Raw genomic sequence first — 16,733 nt, 5'->3', positions numbered from 1 at the left:
ATCCACTGCAAACCACACCTCAACATTTTAAGAAATAGATGCAACAGGCAATGTAGTCCTGGGTACACTATATGTCAAAGAAAATAAAGGGGAGGAAAAGGGAAGGTCAGGGCTGGAATGCTTCAGAGCTGAGTTGGGACGAAACAACATGAGCAGTGGGGTGTTCTGAGTAACAAGGATTGAGTAAATGGTTGGGAAGTAGTGAAACAGCGATAATATGGGGAAGAGAAATGGGCTGGGAGTGAGGAAGGTATTCAAAGAATTTTGGTTGAAAGCTGGGAAACATTTTTAACTTTTGTTCTTACTAACAAAAAAATTAATGAGGTTAATGAACCTAAGAGAATTATTAGTTCTCATCATCATTATCATCTTCTGACGTCCATTTTCCATGGGTTGGATGTTTTGACTGAGGACTGGCAAGCCAAGAGGCTGTGCCAGGCTCCAATCTGTTCTGGTAAGGTTTCTACAGTTGGATGCCTTTCCTAATACCAACCACTCTGAGAGTCTAGTGGGTGCTTTTTATGTGCCACTAGCACGGGGCCAGTCAGGCGGCGCTGGCAACGACCACACTCAAATGGTGCTTTTTAGTGCCACTGGCATGGGTGCCAGTTAAGTGGCACTAGCATTGGCCACGACAATGATTTCACTTGACTCAACAAGTCTTCTCAAGCACAGCATATTGCCCAATGATTGAAGAGTACTTTTAAATAGGCCAGTTATGTGACACTGGCATCGGCCACAGATATGATCTCATTTGGCTGTAATAAAAGATGACACAAAAACACACACACACACACACACACACACTCTCTCTCTCTAAGTCTGGTGGAACTGTTTTTACTGATGGAGAAGGAGTGAAGGCAGGTCCTGGCACTAGAATCAATACTTCCAGCAGAGCAGTAGAGCTTAACAATCTGGGAAGGCAGCTTATCTAAAGGAGGACAAACTCTGGTTTTCAGATCTCCACTACTTTGTGGCCAAACACCCATTCATAGGAAAAGGTTTGGAAAATAAGGAGTAAACCTTAAGGACAAATCCAAACTACAGTCTATAAAACAGTGTTAATGTCATCAACTTTGCTCCGACAAATTTTGTAATGCTACTGATACCAAGCTGCATCAAACCTTGCTCTTTTACTTGGACAACATTGGTGGTGTAGAGAATGTGGGGGACTTGTTGCATATTTTGTTACTATCTCTCATACAATCTTGCCTAAGCCTGTGCTCTGGAAGGGACACTCCAGCATCACTTCACTGGAAGTTAGGTTAAAAAAATGTGGCTCTACCAACAAAAAGTGATGTAAGACTTTCCATGCACAGATCATCAGATTATGAACTCTTGAGAATATACACGTAAAAGCACCCACTACACTCTCTGAGTGGTTGGCGTTAGGAAGGGCATCCAGCTGTAGAAACTCTGCCAAATTAGATTGGAGCCTGGTGTAGCCATCCGGTTGCACCAGTCCTCAGTCAAATCGTCCAACCCATGCTAGCATGGAAAGCGGACGTTAAACGATGATGATGATGATGATGATTGTGCAGTTAAAAAGCTTGCTTCCAAACTGCATGGTTATGTGTTCAATTCCATTGTGTGGCACTTTAGGTAAATGTCTTCTATGGCCTCAGGTTGACCAAAACCATACAGTGTGGATTTGATAGACAGAAACTCAAAAGTAGCTTCTCATAAATGTAAATATGAATGCATGCATATGTGCATGCTCTGCACTCACTTATGTATAATAAGGCCATGGCATTTGTGCAGTGTTGTTGCTTGCACTCCTCCTGTCAAACTGTCCACTTGCTGCGTACCTTCAAAATTACATGGAATACGAGATCCCTTACCTGAAAAGCAGGTACGGGTTAGCACCAAGAAGGGTACCCAGCTGTAAAACAATGCTTCAATAGCATACTTGTCTAACCCATGCTAGCGTGAAAAAAACAAAAGTAAAACAAACGAATGATATGTATCATAATTTGATGTCCATGTTCCATTCTAGCTTGGTTTGGACAGTTTAAAAGGATCTGATGGACCCTAGGACTGTGTCATGCTCCAGTGTGTACACACACACACACTCAATGTATAACCAGAAGATATGCAAACGGTGCCATATCCTACATAATGGCTATTCTAAAGATTGCAGGGAATTTGTCACAAAGAAACTGGTAGCAAACCACAATTTACTATACCATACAAGCTGTTCAATTTTTTAAACTTTACTTCCTTTCTATGACTTAGAATGTCCTATGGATATTTTAGATTATCATATTGTCATGGTACCATAGAGAGTTTCTGTTTTATTGAGTATACACACACATACACACAAAATTCCAAAGCAAGATATTGATCAATCCAAGTCTAAGGCAGGACACCTTTTCTTAGCTCTTTTGCATTTAAACCAGCCATATCTGGCTCATATATTCTCCTTGCTTTATGTTCAAACTGGCCAGATCCAGCCTCTCATGTCTACCCTAGAATGTCATTTTAACAATTAACAATCACATCATCAAAGTCTCAAAACTATAAGATAATGCACAATTAGTTCAAAACAATATGAAATAGATAAGCTTTAAATTTGACACAATAATTTGAATGCTAAGGGATTAAAGTGCAGCTCAATAAGATCTAACTCAGAACTACATGATTATGAAACAAATTCTTAACCACATAGCCATAAGTGGAGAGCGTTATAAAACTAAAAGATGGACAGTATAGAGAGTGTGGGTTTGCAATGCTTAAGTAGATCTGTAGATTTTGAGTGAATAGGTAAATATGCAGATAGACTATTGAATAGAAAGACAGATAGATAAAAAAAACACTTGAAAAAGTAACACATGAAATTAATTTGAAGACTTAGGCTACATGAAAGATGAGAGGCATAAAAATGAAGAGCCAATTGGCAGTGTGACTTAAATATCTAATTTCTCTGCCTGACTGCCAACTGTAGGAATCAGATAATGTTACATTACAGCCACAAGGGAACATGATAAAACAAGAATAATTGCTAGAATTAAAAGGATAATAAAATCCAGTGAAACTGTATAATCAGTGAGGTTTAACAGAGTTATGCATAATTTGTTTCCAAAAAGAATTTCTAGAACTGCAAACTTGAAAAATAATTATGAAAAATTAAAGACCATTTGTTTGTAATTCACGAGTTTGTGTTGAAAATAATACTGACACAGAAATTACTGCATTATAATAGAAACTGGTTGCTGCAGTCTCATTAGGAGAGATTAAGGAAAAAAATAAACCAACATCCTTAAAATCACTTCAAAGTTCAACATTTCTCATTAACTATTTCCTTGTAGTTTTGCTCTTGGTGAAAACATTAAAAAAAAAAACACACTGCATGCTACAATTATCTCCAGCTTAATTAACTTCTCCAAGAAAATATTTTGAGACTTTAATTAATCTTGCTGCTGTCTTATTATTATTGCTATTGCCTACCCTCCTCCTCCTCCTCCTCATCATCATCATCACCATCATCATCACCAAAATCCTCTTCCTCAGTTCATGTTGAGTAAACAGCTCTATTGTTAACTGAAAGCACAGCATAGATGGATGGTTGGTATATCAGGCAGCAATATTCACAAGACATCTAAAGTGTTAAGATTTCTTCAATAAGCTGCTACTGGGACAATCTTCTATGAATGTAGACATTGTTGATGAAAATCTAAACAATTTAAGGTGAATAAATACTTCTGGACCAATATTTACCAGTCTCTTTTAGAATACAGAGTTTAGTAAACTTGAAACAGTTTCAAAAGAATATTGGTGGGTCTTTGTCTTTCTTTCTCTCCCTCACACACACGCGAAAAGAAAAAGAATGAAGAAAAGCTTAAGTTAATATCAAAAAGAAATGGTTTTTTTTCATGGTTGATGATATTATTATTTCAGAGGAGTTTCTAGACAATGGTAGAAGAATATAAAGTGGATGGTGTAAAATGATGAGAGTAACAGAGGAAGAATGTGAGAAATAATAATAATAATAATAATAATAATAATAATAATAATAATAATAATAATAATAATAAGGAAGATAAAGATTGTTGAAGACAGATCAATATATTACTTAGACATTTCTTGTGAGGAAAACTGATTAAATAACAAATAGAAATTGCTGCTATTTCCCCTGCTTTAGAATATTCTTAGTGTTTAAAATGTCAGGGAAACAATAGAGAACTTCAACAACAACAACATCAACATCAATGCAAACGACGTTTAAAGAATAAAAAATGTTAAAAAAAAACAACAGATTAATTACATTTTAAAGATAAATATTTTGTATTCACTAAATGCCATAATTCTGAGTTTAACTAAAAATCTTTACATGATCTCACACACATACATACATGTTAACACATATATATACACACATTTACATACACACGCATACAAACACACAAATACATATATACGGACTCACTCGCATATATGCTTGCATATCTATTCTCTCAAAATTCCATAAGCTGTCATTTGCGAGTATTCTGCTGAGATTGTCTCATGAGTGACCAAAAGATGCATTAATGGTGTCATATCCAGCATAATGGCTATTCTTATGACTGCAGGGAGTCTGTCACAAAGAAACTGGTTGTAAATCACAATTTACTACACAGTACAAGCTGTTCATTTTCTTTAAACTTTACTTCCTTTCAATGAATTAGATAGTCCTAAAGATTATTGGATATTTTAGATTATTATATTGTCATGGCACCATGGAGAGTTTCTATTTCGTATGTGCTCTCACACATACACCCATTGATATTTATGGCAATGATAATACATTAACATAAAGCTACACACATACATATAAAATACAATATGTACTCATATACATGGATACGCATACGATACAGTGTAATTACATGCATATACATATATACAATTTTGAATACTCATGCTTTCAATAGTATATGACTTACATACAATATTCATATACACACACACTCACATTATACATAAATGTACAGGAGCGGCTGTGTGGTTAAGAAGTTAACTTTTGAACCACATAGTTACAGGTTCAACCCCAGGGCATACTACCTTTTGCAAGCTTCATCTACTGGAGCCTGGGGCCAACTAAAGCTTTGGAGTTAGGTTTGGTAGAGGGAAACTGAAAGAAGCATGTTTTAAGTGTGTGTGTGTGTGTGTGTATGTGTTAATATTCCCTGTCTTGACATCACATGATAGCTGTAAACAAACATCATCATCATACAAGTGGTGTCCTTTGTTTCCAATTTTCCAAGAAAACTTGTTCAGACTCAAGAAAAATATTATCTTACATGGAAACAGGAAGACTGGTGACCAGAAGGGTATCTACCTCTTACAACTTGCAACAATGAATCCCATCTGACCATGCAAGCATGGAAAAGCGGATATTGAAATAATTGTGAGCTCTCTCTCTAACAAACACACAGACACAATAATATCATCTACAAAAGCATAGTGCAAATTGCAAAACAAACAAACAACATAATTATAACAGTAATTATCAATCCAGAGAGATGTGAGTTTGATCAATCTGTCATCCATTGCAGTCCCATATCACCAAATAACTATTAAATGTTACAAAAAAAAAAAAAATCAATATTAGATCTTTTGCACATCATATCTGTTTGGTAATCTGAGACAAACCAACACTTAAGTGCGTGAAAATAACACTTTTCCTTGATTATGTCATAGTGAGGTTAAATAAAGAAAACGTTGAGAGACCTAAAATGCTATGGTTGGCTCTCTATCAATCACTCAACATTAGATTAATTGGTAAAGAACTCCTTTACTCACAGCTGATTGTTCCTGTTCACTGATTAACCCATCATAGTCTTGTGTTACAATGTTCTCAAGAACAGATTACACACCAAAGAGATTTATGGTGGACTAAGGCCCAATTTCTTTGTCAACCACTACATGTTGCTATGACTATTATAACCTTGATAGACCCATAAAGGAAATTGGCATAGTTGCTCAACCTGCTAGAAACAACAGCCCTAACATTCCAAATAAATGTAAGGATTATTGGACAGTGAAGTCCTAGATCTACAAAAAGAAATGATGGTCACAGTTGGTACACCTTTGGCCACAGATCTGCTTTATTAGAACTAACCCAGAGCCAACCCATAGTTCTAATCATGACAGTGGAATAATGACTGAAAATGTGGATTTATGTTTTTCAATGGCAGGTTTTATAGATATTTTACTTTTACAATGTGCAGCATGGAACATAACATCTAGTCACTATAATTCTTCATCCATCTATTAGATGATGACCACAACATCATATAATGACTTGCAGTGGTTTAACATCAACCTCACTCTCTTGCTACCTGTCTCTCTTTTAAAGCTTTGCCTCATTGCAGAGGTAAAATGGTTGTAGGTAGGTCTGGATACAGTGGATGACCAGAACTTCTACACTGTCATATTGCATACTAAGCTCTACAAAGGCTTGTTAAAATCTCATTTTTGTGACTGCTGGACTATTGTTCTTGCCCACTCAATCTGCTAGAGTTGACCGTCTCATGGTAGTCACGCACTAACTCACTGAGGTTTTGTGACCAAACCCCTAACCTCTCTTATCAACCACTAATACATGGATTGCCAATATACCAACTCAACTGATATCAAAACAGTTGTCAAAGTATTGAGATTCTGGTAAGAAAGTAGCTGGACATATGTTTGGCTGTAGTAAATGATTAAAACCTCTGAAGAGTTATGTTATATAATTATTATGCAATATGACTCAACAACATCTCTTTTATATATATCACTGCCTACTTTTTCTAATCATTGCCACAATTTATTTCTCACCTCCTCAGATCCAAAATGTGTCACTTTGTTCACACCTTCTTCCCCACAACTGTATTCATTGGGAACTTCCTCACACAAATTTTCCACGAGCAATTCACCTCTAATTAAATTAGCCTCACAAAGACTGAGAGAATCTGTAAGGATACTCTCTGCCTTCTTTGAACTATAAAGGGAAAACCCAATACTGATATAGTGTTTTAGTGATGCTAAAGGATAGTGAATGGCAGCATCTAGATAAAAAGTATACTGTTTATATTAGTCGCACTGATGTCCTATCTTGATTGCTGCTTTCACTTTATTTTGGCCGTTTTTATGCTCCAGCCTTCTTTAAGTGTCTTGTGTTGAACTCGGTTGTTGTATTGGAGTGTTATGAAATGCAGAGAGTGGAACAAGAACAGTGTACTCCCATGGGTCAAATAAAGGGTTAGGTTTGAAATTCCAATACAACAACTGAGTTCAACACAAGACACTTGAAAAAGGCTGAAGCATAAACAGCTGAAACATAGTGGAAGCAACAATCAAGATATGGACACCAGTCCAACTAATATAAACAGTATGCATAACAAAAATACCTCATCTTAGAAATATAGAGTATTTAGGGAGTCTCAAACTATCTGACATCTCTCCCTGTTAATTTAATTTAGATATTTTGTGGGTAAATACTGATGTGTTGAAGTAGTGCTTTTAAATTTGAGTGATGTTGTTAACTACAGAAGCCAATGCCAGCAGAATTCTGTATTAAGAGGAACAAAGTAACAGCAGTAGCAGCAGAATTTGAATTCACGATGGATTGCCATAATTTGTAGAATAAGAAAAATATATTGTCACATAACGATCTGTTCTGTGTGCAAATTCCATGCAGAGTCAAGGCCATTTTTCTTCCTTCTATAGTCAATAAAATAAGGATCAGAAAAAATACTGTAGTTAATAAAATTAATTACAGCTTTGAAGATGGTGCTACTGAATGGCCACAGCCCAAAGGCAGAAACCAGAAAGATGCTACATATCAAGGATTCCGTCTAAATAAACTGATTTTTCTAGGAAAGTGGTGAAGTTGATTGAATCAATCCCAGCATGTGACTGGTACCTAGTTTATAAATATTAATGATGAAAAGCAAAGCTGAATATGGCAACATTTGAACTGAGAATGTAAAATGGTAAAAGATAAAACTGTGAAGCATTTAATTTGGTATTTTACCATCTGTGAAAACTTACAGCCTGTCTTTATCAAATGAGTTTTTTTTTTTTTTTCCCCTTTTTTTTCTCAATACTTTCTATCAGGAAAATGTCATCTTCTATATTGGACATGTTATCATTCTGATTTTTACAGCATCATAATTTCAAATGAATCCATATAAGGAATGAAATAAGAGAGCTGATTCAATATAAAATATCTTCAAAAGCTGATGAGATTAAGAATAGATATGTCCTTGATTAGATAAAGAATAAGAAATTCCATACACTGAATTAAAAATAAATATAAATCAGACAAGAAATACTTCTTTTTGTTTACTTGATTTTTGGCTTAATGCAATCCAATTTTGTTTTGTGAGAGATATTCAGTGAAGAATTATTGATTGAACAAGTGAAGAAAATATTGAGGTCAAATAAACAGCTCCTATGAGCTTGAATAGCAAACTAGGAGTAACAAAAATAGTTGGTCATGCCATCTAATGTAACTCTGAATAGAAGAGAACAATGATAGTGAGATTGTTCACATGGTGTAGCTTATATTCTATTAAACTAACAGATTAAATTTCGCAGTCATAAAGATTTACTTCAGAATTTTTTGTTTTTTTTGATAAATATTACATGATGAGATGATAAAGAAAATATTAGATGACTGATTCAAACACAAGCTAAGATTTTAAAATCCTTTGATATCAAGCATGACACTAAATTTCTAATTCAAAAGTGTTTAGTTTTAAATTAGGATCTTCCATCATAATTTTAAGTTAATAAAATGAACTTAAATTTTTTAATCTTCCAAACACCATCTTAGAATAAGGAAAAAGTTATTTTACTAAAATCGCTCCAATTTGAAAATTATATGATAAATCATAAATAGCACATATTTCTTAAATATGAGAGAGGATTTTATTTTAATTTCTAATGCTGTATCAGGAAAAATGATATCACACTATTTCCTCTAGTTTGCAGACAACTAGTTGGCTTAGGAATACCACGCTGATTCTTACATTAATCTAGTAAAGACTAACAAAATAGTGAAAGAGAATAAAAGAACACCATACAGAATTGTGTCAATCATAAAATAAAGACAGATGTGAAATAGTGAAACATATTGATCTGCTTTATAGTGAACAAGTAACATAAAGCAAGTATTACATTAACCATAAACAGTAAAGTTTTATTGGACTGTTTTAACTTATTCTATCTTCTATTTTTACTACCCTAACTTACACCATCTTTAAATAGATATTGTAACAAGTATCATCATCATCATTTAATGTCCAGTTTTTCATGCTTGCATAGGTCAGACAGAATTCATCTGAGGCAAATTTTCTATAAGCAGATGCCCTTCTTGTTGCCAACTTTCACTTATTTCCAAATAAGAGAATCTTTCCTCATAGCCAAACATGTTCCCACAGAATATTGGAAATGAAGGACACTGCTTGTAAGATAGTGACATTCATTTATAACTATTACACAATGTCAAGTAAACACACACACACACACACACACACACACACACAAACAAACACACCTGTTTCTTTCAGTTTCTGTCTACAAAATCCACTCACAAGGTTTTGGTCAGCCTGAGGGCCTGAGGATATAGTGGAGGACATTTGCCCAAGGTGCCACATAATGGAACTGAACTTGGAACCATGTTGGGAAGCAAATGTCTTACCACAGAGTCATGCTGACCAAAACCTTGTGAAAAGTACAAAAAGTACAAAAATGAGAAAGGAGTTTGTCAGGGATGTATTCTTTCCCCATGCTTATTCAGAATTTGCTTTAAAACCCCAGATATGCAAACAAAATGTGAAATAATCTGGGGCACTATCACACTCAAGATAAGCTTTTTTATTTTTTTTAAAGCTGTTTGCAAGGGATTAACTTGAAGTAATTTGGTGAAAAAAACTGGAATTCTTGTAAAGAAAGTGTAAAATATAAGGTACCTACCTTCGTTCATTATCATCAAGGTGAGAGAATAATACATTTTTTGCAATAGCTTTAGAAAGGGCTGCCATTGTCTTGTAATCTTTTGGTACTACCTGAAATAGAAAGAACAGATTAATAGAGAATAGAATAGATGGAATATTTATTAGATTGAACATTCTAAATCCATATAGTATAACTAGTTAATTTGCCTATATAGTACATAAAGCACACCTAGATATACACTTTCATCGATTTTAAGGTGACGTGGGTATATAGCCATACACACATAAGCTATAAAGCTTTGAACATATAACAATGAGGCCCTATACCTCAAGATACAGGGTAACAGGGCTCAATACCATGGGATCTATGCTTTGGGATATGGGGTAACAAGACCTTATAGCTTTGGACACATAGCAACAGAAGAGAGCAACACAGTTTTAGTTCTGTAGCAATAGGGATTTCTGGCTTAACCCTTTCGCTACCAACCCAGCTGAAACCTCCTCTAGCTTTGTAGTACAAATGTCTTGTTTTCAAAAGTTCTGAATTAAAATCTTCCACCAAACCTAAATCACATTTTATGTTCCTAACACTAGCTTAATGATAACTAAGTTATTTTACTAAATTCTTTGCTATATTTAAAAATAATTGAAAGAAACACAGAGCATCTCAACAGAAATATGTTAACAAAAGGGTTAAGACACATTACTACAGAGATTTGTTGTCTCTGAAGTTATTGATCCCTGTTGCTATGTCTAAAACTATAGTACTTTGTCCTGTTGCTGTATATCTATCACTATATGCTACATACATGAGAGATTAATGTTAATAGACACATAGCAACAGCAGTTTAAGTGCAACTAAAATCACTGAAAATGCTTATATGTCCACACATTGTATCAAGCTAGTGTGTTGTATGCGAACACACTACATTAAGCTAGTGCGGTCTAGGTGGAGTCCACTCTGTGAGGTGGTTGGTATTAGGATGGGCATCCAGCCATAAAAACTATGCCAAAACAAACAGCGAAACCTGGTGCAGTCTTCTGCCTAGCCAGCCCCTATCAAACCGTCCAACTCATGCTCGCATGGAAAATGGACATATGATGATGATGTTGTATGTCAACACTCTTACATTAAACTGGTGTGTACTATGTCTACATACTACTTTAAACTAATTTATCTTATATCAACAAACTACATTAAGCTAGAGTGCTGTATGTCTACACATTAAGCTAATGTATTCTACATTTACACACTACATTTAGCTAGTGTTTTTATGTATACATACAATATTAATCTAATGTTTTCTATGCCTACACACTACATTAAGCCAGTGTGTTCTGTCTTCATCAACAGCATGTAAAGAAGAGTGCTATCCTGACTGCTACTCTTTACCAATCAGTTTCTTTTAAAATAAAGAGAAGAAATCAATCTATAGATATTTGTATGGGCTGTCTATTTTGGCTACCACAAACAACCTGTTTGTTCTGTCCCTTTTAAACACACACCAATTTTCTTCTTATACACTATAATTTGTTTATTTTGTTTGTACAAACACACAATTACATGGCTGCAGTCCTTTTATGCCTTTATACACACATCATCTCGTAAGAATACTCTCTATCTGTTCAAACATACCTCAAGGTATACTGTTACACAGCTTTTAAATGTAATCAATTGATGCAAGTTAAATGCTGACTATTAAATCTACAATAAATTTCAAGATAAGTCAGAAAAAAAAGTTATTCTCACAAAATCCTGCAACTCTGTAAATTGACAAAAAAAAAACAAAAAAAAACCAACACAAAAAAAAAACATCACAGCAAAATGCAAGTTTTTTTCAGAATAGTTTTAGGGTTTAGAACATTTTTGACATGAATATAAATTTTATGCTTGTTTCTCTTATCATTATTATTATTTATTTGTTTTAATTATAGTTGTGAAATGGTAATACTATGTAAACTTTACATTCTCCATTATCTTTGCAACTCTTGATGAGGATGATAGCAGTGGTGGCGGTGTGTGTGTGTGTGTGTGTGTGTGTGTGTGTGTGTGTGTAGTTCATCTGTCATAAGACAGTGCATCAAATATTCATTAGCTGGCTTAATACACACAGAACCTGTTATGTTAACATGTATGTTTGTTATCCTATTAATTATTATATTGCCATTAAATATCCATTGAACATTTTTTAAATATTCTCCATCCCCTAGATTATATATATATTCTCAGAATATTGTCTTCTTAGTCATTTAACCTGCTATTTCTAGTAGGTTAAATGAGTGAGTTGAGGCAATATTCTGAGAATATTGTGTCTCCTTGTCTTGACAACTCATGACAGTTGCGAAAAAGCATAACCATCATGTTCTTCATTTCCAACTTTCCATGAAAGTATGACTGGCCATGGGAAAAAAATCACCTTGAAAATAGGTGAGGGCTGACAACAGGAAAGACATCCAGCCATAGAAAATCTGCCTCAACAAATTCCATTTGACCCATACAAGCATGGAGAAAAGAGCATTAAAATGATGATGGTGACAACAATATGTTTGTCATATAACTGTGGTTATAATGTTAACGTTAGGTTATAAACAATGCTGAATGCTAAGCCATGACAAATTTACCTAGATGGTCACTAACACTTCACTGATATATGAGAGTCTCTATGGTTGCTAGACTTCCTAGTAATAGCAGTCATGTCATCTTCAAAGCACTCTCTCCCACATTACTGAAAGAAGGTTCTAAAGTACAATACACTCCTTGACATAAAGATGGGATGGTCACAATTGGAATTTTGATCACAGATTTATTTAATCAAGGTTGACTAGGGGTTAAGTAACATCAACAATTCAAGCCAATTCCTAGACATAGCAGTCTAATCTCCCTCAAATCAAACACTGCCATCTTCAAAAAAATGACAATGGAAAATTTAACTTTTCAGGGTACCAGAGAAGCCCTCTACTGTTGGACTAGGTCTATGTAAAGACCAGTGCATTCTGTAAAGTGGTTGGCTAATGAATGAGACACGAATACTCTGTATAGTCTTGCCAGTAACAAAATAACCTCACAAGTGTTAGTAACCTGTCAAAATACACCCAATACACTCTGTGATGTAGTTGATGTCAGGAAAGGCATCCAGCCATAGAAATCAAACCAAGAATGGAATGTATGAACAAGGTATGGCCTTTGACCCATTTCCAAGAGCACTGAATGAATAAGACTGAATCAGGCTTTAGTGCCTGACCAACCTATGTCAGCAGATAACTCCTAACTACAGTATGTCTGAAAACTGGAACGCCTTCAGCCATAGATCTGCTGGGTCAATACTGATCTAAAGGTAAACCACAAGAAATCAGATCCATACATAACTTGCAATCACATAACACAATCCTTCTCTTTCTCTCTTTGTTTGTCTCATTCTACTCCCACCCCCTCTCTCTCACACACACAACTATGTTTACAGAATAGTAAAGCTTTAATTTACAATAGATAAATGAAACATTGGCTTACAACAATAAATTAAACATTAGCAAAACAAACTTGAACATTTTTACAGATTCAGTAGAAATTACTCTGTCGTTATAATAAAGCACATATATTTATATATTGCAGAATAAACAATGACAGAATATTGAAATAAGAATCCTCTTATTTCTGCAATTGGGGAAGACAAATATGTCTTCAAGATAACAAAGTAGATTTCTTCACAACTAAATAATGCCATTCTAAAACATTTACATCAAGCTAGAAGGAGATATAACACCATATATCTTATGTTCTAAATTTCTTGTTATGTTAGAAATAGTAGTTACATCTCACCCAAATTACACCCCCACCCCCACCATTGTAAAAAGGGGAAAACGTATTAATGTAGCCTTAGACATCCCTTAAAAGATGAGTGGGCCACATGTGAGAAGTCAGCTCATTTAAAACTGACCTGAGGTCAATCAACAGTAGCCACTGCTGTAGTAACAGATCTGGTCCAAAGATTATTGCAAACATTCCGATCAAGATGCCAACCCTAACAACTCATGTCACATTGGTTTCTTACTCCTTGCGTTTCTGATAAGACTTTAAAAATATCTTGCCAAGGTATCTAATAACCCTTTGGTTAATCATCTTCAGCTTCTCGTTATTCTTAGTGGCAACTAATTTTGAACCAGATACACATGTTTATGACTGTCCTCTTATCTCCAAACAATTAACCTGTCCATTTCCTTAATGGCATATCAACTTGGGGGCGGGGGAATTCTTGACTCTTGAGATTATTTCCCCATCTGAAGTGGAGCAGGTCTTAATTGCTGTTTGATAATTAGGATTCATCCTCTAGAGGCAGAGATAACTTTAATAAATCAAGGATTTATAATGTACAGAATATCAAATACCATATTTATTTATCTGTGATTTAAATTCATGGTGCTGGCTACACAGAGTTATTTCTCCAAGCTCATTTTTATTTAAATCATACATCTATCAACATCTGATTTTCACACACACACATACACACACACCAGTAACTCTAAAGAGTGAGAACCTCAGTAAAGGCAAGACTGTTGATGTTGCCAACCCCTAACCATAACCCTTAAACATTCAGATTATTCAGTCAAATGTCATCATTATCGTCATCACCAACATTCAACATCCATTTTCCATGCTGCCATGGGTTGGGTTATCTGACAGGAACTGGCAAGGCCAGAGGCTGCACCAAGTTCCATTGTCTGTTTTGGCTTGGCTTCTACAGCTGGAAGCCCTTCCTAATGCCAACCACTTTACTGGGTGCTTTTTACGTGACACCATCACCGATGCTTTTTACATGGCATCAGTACCACACCAATGCTTTTCATGTGGCACCTTGATTTTAGGATCTCAATTCTGAGTGGTGGGCAGGTCTTCTTGAGTACAACAATGCACCACATATCTTGGTCCTCAGTCATCCCCTTTGTAAGGCTCAACGTTTTGAGATCAGCCTTCAGTACTTATTCATTCATATTGTTTTCAATTTATCATTCATTATCTTGAAACTCTGAGGTTTTGATGATGTGATTAAGTATTTTTAGAATGATATAGTAGGGTAAGGTATGAGAAGTCAGATCTGGCTGGTCTGAACATAAAACAGGTAGAACATTCAGGCGGGATATGGTTGGTTTAAAAGCTAAACAATTACACAGTGTTACTGATGTTGCCATCACATTTTCCCCTTTAGTTAAGTTGCCAATACATCATAAAAGCTTTTTCTGTCTCATATTCTACTTACATTGGTGTGCTTTAACATTTGGTTACACATATTGAATTCTCTTCTATTTGTCAATGGTCTTCGCATTGTTACTTTTAATAAAACGCATTCCTTAGCTCTGTTCACTCACAGCTGACCTGAGACTGAATAACAGCACACCCCCTTAAACATACAACACCACCCTCAGACATTTTGCTAACCTTCTACTTATGAAACTTGGGTGTCTCATGACATATATAGATTGCTCAAATAACATTGTCCAAAGGAGACATAGCAACCTAGTTTTGCTCAACAGCACCCAGATATAATCCAAGAAAACAATCATATATGACACATTCCTTGTGAACAACATACAGCAAAACACCCCTAAAGATATTACATATGTTGCCCCTTGTAATTTCTGTTGATCCCTCATAGCCACTTCTCATGTGACAGTGATGGTAGTTGTGGTGGTGGTGGTGAGTGACAGTGGCACAGGTGGCAATGTTGGTGGTGCTGGTGGTAGCAATGTTGAGGGTAGTGGTGATGGTGTTCATCAAAATAGTGGTGTATAGAGGGTTGATTGAAGTGGTTTTATGGATGGAAGTGATGGTGGTGGAGTTAATAGTGGAGTTAATAATGGAGGTGAGAGTAGCTGAAGTGATGGTTGTAAGGAATGAAGATGTACAGCAAATATTATGCAGTTTGATGTAAATTTCAACTTTTACAAGTAACACAAATATGGATCTGCTGTTCCAGTATGTGTGTGTGTGTGTGTGTGCGTGTGCGACTGCACACGTGTGTATGTGCATACTGTCATACTCCATAAACATGAGAGAGAAACATGTACACAAACATACGCACACTATCATACACACATACATATACCACACACACACATACACACACACACACACATATAAATGCACATGTAGAAATATGTATATACTACCAGCTGCAGTACCACATCCACCAACACCAATGCATCTGCCATCATCCCTGCCACTAACACTGCCATCATCCCTGTCAATTTCACTTGAATGCAGTGCTCCAGCAGGGCCTTGGTTGAAATGGCTAGAGCAAACACAAGCCATTGATACACATACATATACATACAACACATCCACTAAGAAAAAAAAAAAACAACTTGTTCTTACTGTATGGATTACAATGCTCCAGCAACCATAGCAACAGTAATAATCATGCCACCACCACCACATATACTACAATTATATCAATCAACCACACACTACCACACCCACCATAAGCATTACCACTAATACAATTACATCCCCCACACACTACAATGTCCACCTCTGATACTGCTATCTGTTTACATACATTAACCATACTATCACATCCACCACTGACACTAGTACCGATACAGTTACATTTCTAGTTTTCAAGACAAGAAGGGAGTTTCTACAAGTCCATTCCATCCAGCACAGTATGGTTTATATGATTCAATTAGAACAGAGAAAGATTCGTGATTTTGGTATACAATGTCCACTACACATCAATGCTTTGTAGGCAATGTTCACTACACAGCAACATCTGGTACACAATGATCACTCACACGAATACCTTGTATACAATA

General features: G+C 35.5%; 1 protein-coding gene across 6 annotated transcripts in view; it reads right to left on the bottom strand.

The window, feature by feature from the left end:
* LOC106881659 (cAMP-dependent protein kinase regulatory subunit) overlaps nucleotides 1–16,733 on the bottom strand; it is a 455,850-nt gene that overhangs the window by 56,896 nt on the left and 382,221 nt on the right. For all 6 annotated transcript variants that reach the window (XM_052968906.1, XM_052968905.1, XM_052968907.1 and 3 more), the window contains exon 3: nucleotides 9,946–10,037. In XM_052968906.1, coding sequence (XP_052824866.1) covers nucleotides 9,946–10,037 — 92 coding nt within the window. The remainder of the gene's footprint in view (nucleotides 1–9,945; nucleotides 10,038–16,733) is intronic.

Source organism: Octopus bimaculoides, chromosome 6 (genome assembly GCF_001194135.2).
Source record: "Octopus bimaculoides isolate UCB-OBI-ISO-001 chromosome 6, ASM119413v2, whole genome shotgun sequence".
Taxonomy (NCBI): domain Eukaryota; kingdom Metazoa; phylum Mollusca; class Cephalopoda; order Octopoda; family Octopodidae; genus Octopus; species Octopus bimaculoides.
This window is presented reverse-complemented; position numbering and strand designations above follow the sequence as displayed.